At 44.5% G+C, this 14,944-nt stretch overlaps 1 protein-coding gene across 1 annotated transcript in view; it reads left to right on the top strand.

Moving 5' to 3' along the window:
• The window catches only part of ATP4B (ATPase H+/K+ transporting subunit beta), a 113,938-nt gene that overhangs the window by 69,003 nt on the left and 29,991 nt on the right, over window positions 1–14,944 (top strand). The window contains exon 6 of the mRNA XM_085622735.1: window positions 2,453–2,542. Within this exon, the coding sequence (XP_085478861.1) occupies window positions 2,453–2,542 (90 nt within the window). The remainder of the gene's footprint in view (window positions 1–2,452; window positions 2,543–14,944) is intronic.

Raw genomic sequence — 14,944 nt, 5'->3', positions numbered from 1 at the left:
AACTCCAACCCCATCCTCTGCGGCACCCTCATCTGCAGGCCCCCCAGGCCATGGACCCCCATTCTCCGATACCATTGTAGACCTCATTGCACCCCAGGCTCTCCCATCCACGACGACATCCTACTCAGTGAACTCTACTTCCACCTGGACAACCCCAGTGACCAGAACACCACCCCTTCCTGGGGAAGCTCGCCCACATCAGACTCAAGCAGCTGGTCACCGCAGCAAGCCACATAGCAGGACACATGGTCGAGCAAATCTCCTCCACCAGCGGGAACTTCAACTACAGCCACACCACCGGACTCTCCTGCACTGACCATCATTCTATACATCACGTCTTCACCATGCCCACCGTACACCACCGCCATCATCGTCCCCCCTCGCAGCTGGATCAAGGCCACTGAAGAACTTCTCGTCAACTCCCACAGCTCCACCACTTAGCCAACGCTTACAGGCGATAACACTACAGCGTGCAACCGTCACCAATGGATCTCCAACTGCGCCGACACCCTGGCACCCCTCAAGAACAGACCAGGCAAAATCTAGCACCAAATTGCGCCGTATTTGCAATGTGACGCATGTAGGCATATGCCTGACCTTGTGAAGCCCTGTGCCACATCATACCTGCATCAGGTATGATGTATGCAGGGTGTGCGTTCCCACACGACATGCTACATAGGAGTGGCACAGTGAAGTCCATCAGATTTCACTGCAGCAATTGTAGGACGGCACTGCATCAGTACCCTACACCTGTCTGATGGCAGGAGTAAGGGAGACGCAGTGCCATATGGATAGGCTGGCCCCATGCATTGCTGGAGTTGCATCATGGTTGTGACACAACTGCAGCAATGCATGACTTTAGCGCAGACAGATACGTCAGGATTCCAGACATATCTGTCATTACTTGTGTCATGGAGTGCTGTCCAGTGAATACAGAGCATCCATGGTGTCGCAAGAAGGGCGTAGTGAAAAGTGTTGCAACGCTGTCTTGTCGCAGCGCTGCAACACTTTTCATGACTGAGGCCCAGGAATGTGCACTATCTTATTCTTATCTTATTGATGGTGTGCATTCCTGCCCTGTAGTTTTGTCTCAGGGCAGCGCAGCAACATTGCTTGCAGCACTGTCCAGCACCAAAACCTGCTGAAATAAGGCCCCAAGTGTTATCTCCACTTTTAAGACCAGCTATTTTCTGGTCTTAAAAAACTGCCTCTAACTGCAGTTAGAGGGAGTTTTTGTGGTCCTTCTACCTTCAAGAATTCCCATGTAAATATCGTGAAGTGGGGTTGCGGCCGTTTTTGCACTGGAACGCCTCCTTGCATGTCATTATCGCTAACAGAAGTGGCGATCATTTCTATGGACGGTTTCGACCAGAAATCTGCCCCTAACCGAGGTTATAAGGTCGCCGAACCATCGAAAAAGTGCTGTTAAAGCAGCGTTAACTCCTTGTACATATGCCCCAATGTCTTTTTAGCATGCTGTTTCCTCCCCCTGCCCCCACTGAGTCCTAATGCTAGCCCATTACCAGTGAGTTATTCATGCTTGCATTTGAAAGGCTGCCTCTGCCCTCTCATCCACTGGGTTGTCAACCCTCAAGAAAAGAAGGCAGAACGTCAGGAGTGTAATTTTATTTAGCATTTCACTAGTCTGTCGAATGCACTATGATTTATCAGCCATTCCTCACTTTTCTGCTAACAGCATATTTTCTGGGGCTTTTATTTTTGGCTTAACACTTTCTTCATGGGCTCAAAGCCCCAGAATGCAAAGTGATGTCGGCTAAAATGCCACAAGTGGCTGGATGTGTTATACTGTGTTACAAAGTTATCTACCCCATTCCAAAATCTGCTTGTTTCACACATAAAATCGAAAGTATTCTCTACTCTTATTTTCTGAGGGTTGATTCTTTCATTAACGTCATGCATTAAAACGAGCATTAGCATTATGAACTGTTTTGTCTTTTGTGTAATAGTTTTATACCAAGCTTTACAACACAGCAAAGGTACAACATGGACAGTAGCAGCCCAGCTTTCCCTAATTCAAAGTATAAGTAAAGAGAAGGTGGCAGTACCAGGAGGAACAACACATGATTCTCTCACACATGCAAGAAAGGTACAACACATGTAGTGCACACAATAAAGAGGGAATAAGAGGATTTAAAGGACTGTTGCACATTCTCAGTAAACAAACCAACATAAACATAAAAGAAGCACAGCACACATGGAAGAAAGAGCCATACCTCTAATAGAATTTGCATACACCCATGTGCTCATATAGGAGGATGAACCCCACCTAGAGAGGGTGGTATGTTTTATCAGAGGGCCTCACGTCTACCACTGTAAACATCCAGCAGTACTGATTTTAAATTAGAACGACTCTGATTTAAGCAGACAAGAGCACTGATTTGGAGAGGATCAATTGTATCCTGACAAATGTGTTTTGTTTCCTATTTAACAGAATAGTGCTGCTCTTGGACCGGTTCAATACTTTCCAAATGGTGGAAATTTCAGCTATGACTATTTTCCTTACTATGGAAAGAAAGCTCAGGTATGTCTATTTTAAAATATTTGCTCCCTCACTCAGCAGCGAAGCCAGCAAGCGGCAAGCCTCTTCGTCATGATGGTGCGCACGCCCAGCCTCTTAATAAATTATATACCGTGCATCATAAGGTACTGCTAAATCGGTTATCAGAGATCGGGATAGAAGGACAAGCATGGAATCTGCTAGCTTCCTTCCTTAAGGATAGATCACAAATAGTCTAATTAAACGGTGACACCTCTGATCCTTTTTCTCTGCAATGCGGGGTGCCACAGGGCTCATCCCTTAGCCCTACACTTTTTAATATTTATGTGGCACCCCTGGCTGGCATTATTAGATCCTTTGGGTTTCAGCTCACCTCATACGCAGACGACACGCAAATTGTGTTGTCTGTGATGGAGGGAGCTGAAAAGGAAACGGGCATTCGCTTTTCTGAATGCATGGTGTCCATCTCCAGGTGGATGTCGGCTAACTGCCTTAAGCTAAACTCAGCTAAGACAGAAGTGATGCGTTTTGGCAATAATCCTCGGATGTGGACACCTGATTGGTGGCCTGACTCGCTTGGTCTCTGCCCCACTCCTTGTATTAAAGCTAAAAACTTGGGAGTGGTGGTGGATGTTAAACTTAACATGGGGGACCAGGTGAGCAGGGTCACATCTGGATGTGCTATGGTTCTCAGAATGATCAGAAAAATTAGGACATATCTTTCTGAGGGGTGCCTTCGCACGGTGGTGACTGCACTTATTTTATCGCGTCTTGACTACTGTATCGGCCTTTAAGTCAATATGCAACTTCAACATCAAAATAGGTTGCAGGTCATTCAAAATGCCGCGGTCAGGCTTCTGACCCGGACTCCCAGGACTGTGTCAGTTAAAGGAGATTTGAAGAAACTGCACTGGCTTCCCATCCACCTGAGAGTTCGTTTTAAAGCCCCGTGCATAGTGTTTAGAGCCTTGAATGGGACGGGACCAGAGTTTTTCATAGACAAGTTTTCCTGGTACACACCCGGCAGAATGCTTAGATCGGCCGGGGCTAAGCTAGTGAAAACACCCTGCATCAAAAAAGTTAACTGGGGAGGAAGGAGTTTTGCTCATGTGGCATCAAAGATCTGGAACGAACTCCCTTTCATGTTGAGAAATGCCTCTGATTTCAGTTTTTTCAGGAAAAATCTTAAAACTTGTTTTTTCTCTCAGTTTTAGTTCCTTCAGCGTAGGTTATCAGTGCTCAGCGCCAGGACACCGTAAGGTAATCGTGCGCTTTTTAAACTTTAATAACATAACATAACATAACATATATGGTGCACACACCCGGTCCCGGCCGGTCCTCAGAGGCTATTCTGCAATAATTAAATGGTGCGCAAGTTCAACGTAGCCTCGTGACCAATCTGTGCTACAGATGAATAGTTATGTGAAATAACATATGAAAGTGTCCCCATAGTGCCTGCAAGATTCTACATTCACCTCGTTGCTATCATAACTCAGGTGAGTCTGTCTGAGGTAGGAGACGGCAACGACGTACTATGACAAACTGGCGATGAAACCCGAGTGAAAGCTTGCAGACATCTATTCTGAGAGATTTTTCATTGCTCTTCCTTCCCAAATGCTGATACCAAAGGGAACGTGGCTCCACGAGGATGATACACTGTTATCAGACAGCTCTGGCTTATAAAACATTGTGCCAGGTTTGCAGAATTTGAATATGCGATGCAGAGCTAATATAGACTGCACTTTGACTTTTGGGGCCGTTTAAGAAGTATGTGATGTCGGTTAAAGCGAATCCCAGCACTTCAGCAGACGTGTACAGTTAAACTTTCCTCGGTGCCCTGCAGTATTGACACACAAGATTGGACTTTATTGTGCTCGAAGAATAGATAATTTATATTTATTAGTCCGGTTCTGTCCCACGGTATTTGCAGTACCAGAGTATGTCAGGGAGTTTGAGCTCTAGGTCTGAGGATATATGGTAGGCTGCCACGCTTTCCAGTACTTTTGCAACGAAAGATAAGCCAGAGAATGGTTCGAAGTTGGACTTGGTTTCACGACGAGTCATAACGTGTCTTTTGTACTTGTGACATTACTGTTGCATGTATGAGTTGCAAGAGGACTTCCCTGTAGATAGCAAGATATTAGATAATCTCTCAAGAGTGGTGGCCACTCCAGTAAGGCCACTATTGAGATACTTTCTGTTTCGTGTCTTGTGGGAAGCCGGGAAGTAGGGTGGAGGCAAACAGGCTCAATATGACTGGGTAAAAGGACATAGACAAGAAGGAACTTGGCTGTTTATCTTAGGTAGCAGATTTGGATATATTGGCTTGGGAATCACCATGGGTATGCAATTTTTTATTATGGCCATTTCCCTTAACTCTATTGTACTGAACTATTGCTCAAATGCAGCCAGACTGTGGCCATGCATTTGCATTGTATTTTTAAAGCACTTGTTTATTAGCATTTGAGCAAACATTTCAGACGCCCAGGATATGGTGAATGTTCATAACAATTGAACACCATCAGGTAAATGACATACAGCACATCAGAGAACTAAAATCCATTTCAATCGTCCTTATACCAACTTGCTTGCAATGTGGTCTAGAACGCGTGGCCACATGCTGAATAAATGTGTGCATTTATCTTGAAGATTTTTGCTCCAAGCATACATGCCAACATTTAAGTAGTCGAAAGTGGGAGATTAAAAAAAAAATAATAATGGGGAGAATTCTTTTCCCCTTATTGACCTCTATTAAGGGAAAGGCAATTTTAGGTAGCAGACAGCCAAAATAAAGCCATTTTTTGCCTCAAACATCGTAAGTCTCCGCCTGAATCGGATCTATTGGCATGAGTGTACAAGTGTAATTTGAACATGCTGATTACTGTTTTGTATTCTGTATTTTAATTAAAAGGCCAAATCCCAGTAAAAAATAAATAAAAATCTTCAGGTTCTTGGCAGAGTGCATCATTTAAATATTTTCGATTCCTTATGAAGCCTTGTATTTATACAAACATTGCAACATGCCTTTATTAGATAAGCATCCCTTGCAAAAAATACCTAATCTACATGTGCCTTTTAAATATTTTCTGACAGCAAAAGCAAATTTTCAATTTCTTGGTTGTTTTTATATCTAATTAAATAATAGGATAATATTTTCTGGAATCTTTTAACAATAAAATATCCACTCTTACATTTTTTTTCAAGCACATAGCAGCTATTGAGGGAGTGTTATGGCGCAAGATCCATATTATATTTTCCTCATTACACCTTCTAGCAGTTTGAAATACTGGGTTGCCAGCCTTTCCATCATTCACATTTTCATCTAGCTCAGTTTCATTCATTCGTCTATTGAAATCACCTCCTGTAATAATGAAAGAGTTGGGCAGAATTCATCTTATGTTTCCAACCTCTCTCAGTTGTGGGCAATTCATCTATAGAGAAGTAAACATTTACAATTACTTTTGAGCCAACAGTATTAGTATATTATTAGCGAACGTGTTATAACAGCACACACACATATTAATGTAAGTTTAATCGAAATTGCAGGGCACCCTTTTGCACCCAAGAAAGGGCACTATGAAAAGTGAGATAGCAATTCATGTTTGGAGATGTGAGGGACCAAGTCTCTTGCGCTTATATAAAAGAGCAATCGATACGTTTTTCATATTTGACAACTTAGTTTATCCGTTGATTAGCCCCAAATATGTTCTATGAGACAATTGTGAAATTGATATTCTCTGATATTTCACGCTTTGTTGCTTTCTTCATGTTTGTACTTTCTTCCAATTTTCCGGAAGCAATCTGTCATGTTTGTTTTGAATAGGATAATGCTGGTTGCTTACAGTTCTGTCACTTAACCCTTTCGCTGCGGCGGGAATTCCGCCGCAGCGCTGGGGGGGGTTTGGGGGCAGCGCGGTGGCGCAGTGCTCATGACGGAACCACTCCGTCATGAGCCGCGGTTGAGCTGTGCTCATGACGGAGTGGTTCCGTCATGACTCCGCCCACTGCGCTAATCGCCCGCACAGGCGGGGAATTAGCGCCGCATGGGCGGCGCGGCCGCCAACGGCCGCAGCATGACGGAACCGCTCCGTCATGAGCATACGGCGACCGTGGCTCATGACGGAGTGGTTCCGTCATGAGTGGGGAAGGGGTTAAGCAACATTAATGTTATCATTTATGGTTATAGTTCTTTGTGCATTGTATTAGTTCCCTTTCACTCAACTGATGAGCAGTCCTATATATTTGCTCCTCTGGCAAGGGAAAAAGGGCTTACAGCTGCCCCAGGGCTCTGCCTCCATCTTTCCAGTGTTATCATTAGCAAGATTGAAGGCTATTGGCATGACAACATAACACAGTTCTCCCTCCATGTCAGTTGCCATTTTTCACATTATCAGAGAGTAGAAGGCTACCTGTGTATTGTGTTATTAGCATTAAATACACACCTGAATGCTTTAATATCTGTTCTTGAAATACCATCCATCTTTGGAATGGTTGCAAAGATTTTTGCAGTGTGCTCCTATTTAATGGCTTACGTTCGGGCTTCGAGTAAGATGCCGTTATTTGCATTGTCCCCACAAAACATTTTTTCCTTTAGCACCTTATTGTTATGGTTAAATCCAGCCTTTGATTCAACATAAATGTCGTTCCTGGTGACCACAGCCTTAAGGGCTCATTTACTACAGACTCCAACCCCTCTTGGCCTCATTATGATCTTGTTGCGCTTCTATCTTAGCCATTAAAAACAGACTTTTCTTTCTATTTTTTTAGGTGTCCTCAGTTTCATTAAGATATAGTTGACATCTTATACCATCTGCGTTGTCTCGCATTGAATTTTAGTGTTTCTGACTTTGGGACATGCAACAATAGATTGTACTTGATCATCAACTTTATTGCTTCCATTTACTATGAACCCTAGCAGTTTTGGTGTATGCTTTTTGTATTTTTCATTAGTTGGCTTTCATATTCACTGTTTGTCATACCAAGGCAGTCCAATCAGCCAATAGGGGATCCATGACACATAGTCTTTGTGGGTCAGTGGTGTAACAAAGGCCCCCACAGCCCCTGTGGTGTGGGGAGGGGCCTCTCTGGCACTGGCAGGCCCCTAGCCTGAGATCTTCAGACTGGATCCAGAGTGTGGGGGCCCCCTGCATGTACTTTGCAGGGGGGCCCCTTCAGGTTTCGTTACGCCACTGACTCCCACAGGACATAAGTCCCCCTCATCTCTCCAATAATAAGTTATTGCTAAACACAGCGCCCCCCCCCCCCCTGAGGTCAGCGCCCCTCCACAGGTCAGCGGCCAGTGCTGCTGCACCGGTCGTACTGCCCCTAAAGCTGGCCCTGCTGAAAACTACAATGCAAGGTTCGATTTTAGGCTATAACGTTGTTATTCTTTTTAGCGCTATTGTCAGCATCATTATTAGCATGTAAAGAATGACCTTTAGTAGAATGATGTCCACCGGTGAGGTGGTGCCTTGGTTCTGGGCCCAAGAATGGATGAGGAAGCTGAGGTGATGAATGTCAGGGATTGTTGCAGGTTGAAGAGCTGGGTTTTAAGATTTTCCAGAAGGACAGGTGGTTCAGAGTTTCACACTCATTGGAGAAGAATGGGTGAAAGTTTAGACTTCAGGTTGACGTAGGCTTGCCCACTGGACTGAGACCTCAGAAAACACAGTTAGGAGGAAGAGCAGGGGTGCCCGGCAAGTTTTGTAGAGCTAGAATTCAGTTACAATGAGTGGTTGGCGTGGCCTACTGAAGCGGTGATTGGCAACAAAAATCAACGTGAGCACAATATGTTTGGTTACTAACAGGCAGTAAGTGGAGAGCAGACAGGGATGGTGCAATGTACTTCTGCTCTTACGACCAAGCAGAGGGCTGGCCAAAAGGTTTGACTAGAAGCCCACGGCAAAAAACAATGAGGGGCCAATATGCTGATGCCATGGTCAAGTCTTGGCAACTTGAGTGCATTAAGAAGCCACTCTGTAAAGAAAAAAAGTAGTGGAAGATCTTCCGCAGTGTGTGGAGTTGGAAGAAACAGAATGAACCTAGGGGCATATTTTCAAGCCCCTATCGCCACCGGAGCATCACTTTTTCTGACGCTCTGGTGGCGTAGCGCCATTTCACATATTTACAAGTTGGCGTTATAACGCCACCTTGTAAATATGCCCCTTTCCGCCACAGTCCCCTGAAGCAAAGGGGAGTGCAATGTGTGTTGCAGTGGGTGTTCCAGCGCAACGTCTATTGCTTTTTTCACTCTGCCCTGCAATTTACAAGGCTGAGGCAGTGCCAAAAACTAACACCAGGGAATACCTATCTTAGCATGGCAATACATGGAGAAATTCTTAATTTGCCCTCGTATTTTGCTCTTTCCATGTATTCTGTATTCTGCATCTCACAGAGAAAGAGCCAATCCCCTTTAATGATTGTTTCTGTGCAGGAAGGTGTTCCTTCCTGCTCATAAACAATCTCCCATGCAGCACAGGCAACATGGCGGCAGGCAGCTTTTTTAGCACTAGCACTAGGGGAAACACAGGGGGGTTGCACTCTATTCTTGTGAATACAGCGCATTTCTGCGTTTTAAAAATGTCAGAGTGCGGCATTGCCAAATTTGGCATTAGACCACGCTCCACCATTTTTTTTGTAAATCTACCCCCTAATGTCTTAAATCATTTTAGGAGTAAATGGTGAATGAGAGGTCAGTGTCATGGTTAATGCCAAGGTTCTTGACTGAAATTTGGGATACAGTTCGAGAGTTGTCATAGAATTGGAAGATTGGGTCTCAAAACCAGCCCCAAAACTTCATTTTGGTTAGCCAATAGAGGACATGACAATAAAAGCACAACCTTTACATTTAAACTACACAGTATGTCTTAAAGTTGCAAAAGATAAAATTACAAATGCTCATTAAAAATCTTCAATTTGATAGATTACAAGATCAAACCAAAAGCCAGCATCAAAATTGTTAAACGGTGTCGAACAGGATAAAAAGAATTTGAGTCTATTGCATTTTAGTACCACTAAAGTGCAGTTAATATGTTAGAATACGACAAAAGATGCCAGGGTTGGTATATTTGTACAAGCAAGAGAAATAACAGGTTATAAGAGCTCAAGTTGGGACCTTTACACAGTCAGCATCTTAGTGTGTGAAGTTAACATCAAGAGCGATAAGAAAGTTTTCTGCATTGCAGTATCCTTTACAACCGCGTAACGTAAACCGTTACAACATAGGTCTAGAGAGAGGTTTGTTAAGATCACAACTTTTATATATACTAAGTTTGCTATAGAAACATAGGTAAAGTCTGATAATAAGTTTAAAGTACCAATTTAAAACATAGGCAGTATTTTTCCAGCTCAGGTTCTGCTCTTCCAAGCAGCATAAATATAGGCTGATACAGCTGATACAATGTTCCTATCTTCTGTTCTCTTACAAAAGGCTAGGGCTTCATTGCACAGTCTAATTTTATGTTTCAGGAAAAGCGGACGTAAATAACATGTGTGGATGAGTAGATGATTGTTTCTTGACTTCCCAAAGAACATTGGCATAGTTCTGCTCCGTGGACAGGCTCTGATGACCATCTACGAACAGTTGATGCGAGGGGCATAAAGTGATCTTTTCTCCGCTTAAAAGATATGGCTCAAAGCATCACTCTTGTTTATACTACTTAAAGTTTTTAAGCAGAGAACCTGCACGGCATTCTTTTAATTGATCTACATAGGACCGACAATTTTATGTTACCAGTCCAAGGCTTGCTTTGGTAATGTTTTCCAATTTGATACAGAGATCTTCCAGTCCAATTTTATGGAGGACATTTGATATATGGGCAAGCCATGGTAAAGAGCAATAATTTGGGGCTTTTCATAATGTCAAGCAAATGTCTTTATAACAGCCAAACTCCTCTTTGGTGCAAATTCCAATCCAATGCAGTCCTCGATTTTTTCAATCTCCAAGATCTGCTTGCAGCGCATTCATCAGTATTCCACGACTCAGATGCAGTAATCGCCGAAAGAAGTTGTTCTCAGTGATCTGAATTGAAGGCTTTTTTCTGTACCCCCACATCTATGAACCATATGTACAAGCAGCCCTGGCTTTCATTTTGTATGGCAGGGTAGCAGAGCTTATGGAAAAGTTTCTACATGATTTAGCAAATCTCAATACTGCACCTGCTGGTTGGGTTAGAACAGTATTACTTTTGGATACCTGGCCAACCCACAACAATTTGCTGTCCAGCCAGATACCCAGATAATCGAAGGTGGTCACAAAATTCAATGGCTTGTTATAAACCCTAAAGTTGCTCTGAGTTTGTTTTTTTGTTTGAGAATCACATTTTTGGTTTTTCCAACATTAATGGTGAGACGTCTAGAAGCACAAAATGACTCGAACCCTGCCAAGAGACCGTGCATTCATAATTCTGTGTGAGTTATTAATGCGGCATCATCCATGAAGAACAGTATTGGTATTGGCTCGTTGTTCATTTTTAATATGTCTAGTGTCAGTGTTTTTACAACGTCATTTGTATAACAGTTAAATAATGTTGTTGCTAACACACAGCCTTGCTTGACGCTCCATTCTATTGGTATCTCTGCAGTAAGTTCAACCCTTGTGCTATATTTCACCTGGGTAATTGTACCAGAATGCATTGCAAATAGAAGGTTTAAAAGCTTGTATGGGACTCCCTGTTGCTTTAGAATTTGCCATAAAATGGAGCAATCAACACTGTCAAGTGTAGTTTGAAGATCAATAAAAACCAAGTATAACGATGACTTTTGAAGGACAGTGTATTTTGACCAAATGAGGTTTAATCTCATTACATTGTCTACTGTACTCTGTCCCGTACTGAAACCTGATTGTAATGGAGACATTAGATCTTTTTCAATCATCCACTGGTCTAGGCGAGACACTATCAATTTCATGAAGACTTTTCTACACCATTGAGCAGTGAGATTGAATGATAGTTCTCTGGTAGATCTCTAGGCCTCTTTTTGTATAATGGGACAATTGCTGATTTTTCCAAGAGGATGGAATTTCTTCATAAGACCAGATGTTGTTAAACAACCTTGGGTCTCAGTTTTGTCACAGTTTCAACAGTTGTGTTCTGACAGAACGTTCTAGAAAAGACTCAGTTTCTGTACATTCTGACCAGGATCTGGGTATATTTGACATTGGTATTGTGGTTAGATAGAGTCTCCACGAGAAAAAGCTTTACCAAAGGTAAGTAGCTTGTTCTTCTGATAGAGACTTCTAACTGCAAACTCCTCACCTTTGAATAAATAACAAAGTCTGCAAACTAACTCAAACCAAAAAATCCTGGAGGACCGAACAGGCAAAATACCCATCTCGATGGACCTGGCTGTCCAAGAAGTAATGCTTCGTAAACATGTGGAGTAATGCCCACATGGCAGGTTGGCAGATGTCCAGGACAGGTACCCTGTATGCTAACACAGTAGTAGTGGCCTTGGCGGAATGAGCCTGCAAGCCCTCATGATTCTGCTTAATAGCTATTACATAGCAGATCTTGATGCAGAGTACAATCAATCAAGTGGTGGTCCATTTCCGCACTGCCATGCCCTTTTCCTCTCCAGTGAACCTAATGGAGGGCTGATCATCCACCCGATATTCTTTGGTGTGATCGATGTAGAAAGAGAGAGCTCTCTTTGGGTCCAGGTGGAAGAGTGTTTTCTCCTCCTTAGAAGTGTGAGGTGTGGTGAAAATGTTGGCAGCATGATGTTCTGCCACTGGAATTAAGCTATCCTGGCTGAAGAAGGGTGAAACCCCGAAACCGGTCCTAGGATGCTTGTTTCCAGTCCAGGGAGGACCTGGCCTAGCAGTTCCGGCTGGACTGTTTCCATTGGGCACAGGGTCAAGACTGATTTGCATATGGCTGGGTCCAAACTTGAATGGCATGGTGAGCAAAAAAACGATGGATTTAGGCCCAGATCTCTGTACTGGGGTGAATGTATGACATTGTTCTGTATTCTGTCCATCAATCGTTCTTTTAGCATGATGTTCTGGCCAACATGAAAGTCACTGACCACCTTTGGCAGAAAAGAGGCACATGTTTGAAGAACCAGTTTGTCCCTGTAAAAGCTGTTATATAGAGGGTGAACCGGCAGAGCTTAAAATTGACTAGCCCCCCCTGGCCAGTGAACTGGCCACTAGGAATACAGTCTTGATTTTCAGCAGCCACAGAGAGCAGCTGTACAAGGGGGAAAAGAGAGAACACATGAAGTATGTCAAAATTAAATTTAGATCCCATTGGGCATAATAAAAGGGGTAGGAGGGAATAAATGTTTCAGACTCTTGTAAAAATGTGACACAACTGGTGATTTGAACAGGGAGGGTTGATCCGGCAACTGCAGAAAATCCAAAATAGCTGAAAGATAACTTTTAACAGTGCCCAGAACAGAAACAGCAGCACCCCCAACAGAGATGCAGAAAGGGGGTCCACTTGACATGAGGAGCACCAAGCCGCGAACTTGTCCCAATGGCAGTCATATACAGTCTTAGTTGAGGGACACCTGGCTGCCAAGATAACATCACAGATTTCAGGAGGAAGGTCAGACACAAGTTTGGGTGCAGGAGCCTGCCCTCCTGCTGCAGCAAAGAACCCTCCCAAAGGGGCAGACTGATCAGAGGATGGATTCTCATACACAAGAGTTTGGGATACCATACTCTCCATGCTCAATACGGTGCCACTCAGATGACTTGGACATGGTCGGACCTGATCTTCTTGAGAATCCGAGGCAGGAGTGGTATTGGCCAAGTGAGAACTGCTTTGGAAACTCCAACACGCAGAAGTGCTGACATTGCACATTCTCAGTGAAGCGAACAGATCGAGAAAAGATTCTCCCCATTACCAGAATAGACCTTGCTCCACCTCTGGGTGTAAATGCCATTTGTGATCTGTATGGCAATCGACAGCTGAGTTTGTCTGCCTTGGCATTCAGGGATCCCATTAGGTGCTGCACAACCAGGAAGATGTCCTGGTGTTCCAGCCAAGTCCAGAGGTGCAGAGACTCCTGGCACAGGTTTCACCACCCCACCCGCCCGATTTTTTCAATACTACAGGGTGATGGTGTTGTCCGTGAATACCTGCACCAGCCTTCCCTTGATGGATGGAAGTAATGCCAGGCGGCTTGTCATCAGCCCCAGCAGATTGGCATAGAGCTGAAACTCTGCTGGAAACAAGAGTCCTTTGATCTCCAACTCTCGCAGATGGCCACCCCAACCCAGAAGTGATGCATCAGTAAACACTGTCAGCTCCAGGTAAGAAAGGGAGAGGGGTCTGCCACTGTCACAATAACACTTCGTCAGCCACCACTGCAGAGCCCACATGTGCCTTTGGGTGTGCTTTACCAGCAGGATGCGGGAGGCCACCGAGCAGCGTCCGAGTCAGTCTCAGTGAAACCCAGGATTGAGGTTGAAACATTAGGATCATAGCCCAAATGTCCTGGGCTCTTCGCTCCGAAGGATAGGTGTGGATTTCACCATGTCCAGAATGGCTCAGACGAAAGGGAGTGTCTGAGAGGGAGTCAGGTGTAACTTTGTCATGTTATGTTATGTTAGGTTCATTTGTAAAGCGCATGGCTGCCCCAGCAACAGGGCGTCCCAGCGTTGTTTGTTAGTAAACCCCTACAGTTGCAGGAGGTTTACCTAAGTCTGGAGGTGAGTGACAACTGCCTGGGGCGAGCTTGTTTTGAGCCCCCAGTCATCGAGGTAGAAGAAGACTGGAACCCTTGACCTCCGAAGGTGTCCTGCAACCATGCCATCACTTTTGTGAACACCTGGGGAGCACAGCTAAGGCTGTAGGGGAGCAAAGAAAACTGCAAATGCTCGTGGTCTACCTAGAACCACAAGTAAGGCCTGTGAGCTTACATGACGGGATATGGAAATAAGCGCTGTGCAAGTTCAACGCTACCATCCAGACTCCAGGGTCAAGGGCAGATAGAACTGAGCCAAGGTGAGCATCTTGAATTGTTCTTTCCTCTGTATGGGGTTGAGAGGGCACAGATCTAGTATGGGGCAGAGGCCACCGTCCTTTTTTGACACCAGAGTGGAGTGGGAAACTATGTCCTACTTCTGATCGTAGCACCATCTCCATGGCTCCACCCCCTCCATCGGTCGTTCTGGGAATGGTGGAAAAGGCAAAGGAGTTTCCACGAATGGGAGGGCATAACCCCTAAGCACAATTTGGAGCACTCACTTTTCAGAGGTTATTTTGCTCCATTGGAGCAGGTGGTGCCTGATTCTGCACCCAACTGGATGACTGCGCTGGGTGGAGGGCTTTTCTAAAGCGGCTTGAAGGCCGTAGGAGCTGAAGGGGCGGGTAACTGGACAGTGCACTGAGCATGGCTCCCGTGCCCTCTGGAGGATCCATTACCCCAACCACGAAAAGGCTGGGAAGCCAGCTGGGCCTGGGTGTAAGGCTGGTA

The sequence above is a fragment of the Triturus cristatus genome, chromosome 8 (assembly GCF_964204655.1).
Source record: "Triturus cristatus chromosome 8, aTriCri1.1, whole genome shotgun sequence".
NCBI classification, from domain to species: Eukaryota; Metazoa; Chordata; class Amphibia; order Caudata; family Salamandridae; genus Triturus; species Triturus cristatus.
Note: the sequence above shows the minus strand (reverse complement) of the source record. Positions and strands in the feature narration are given on the sequence as shown.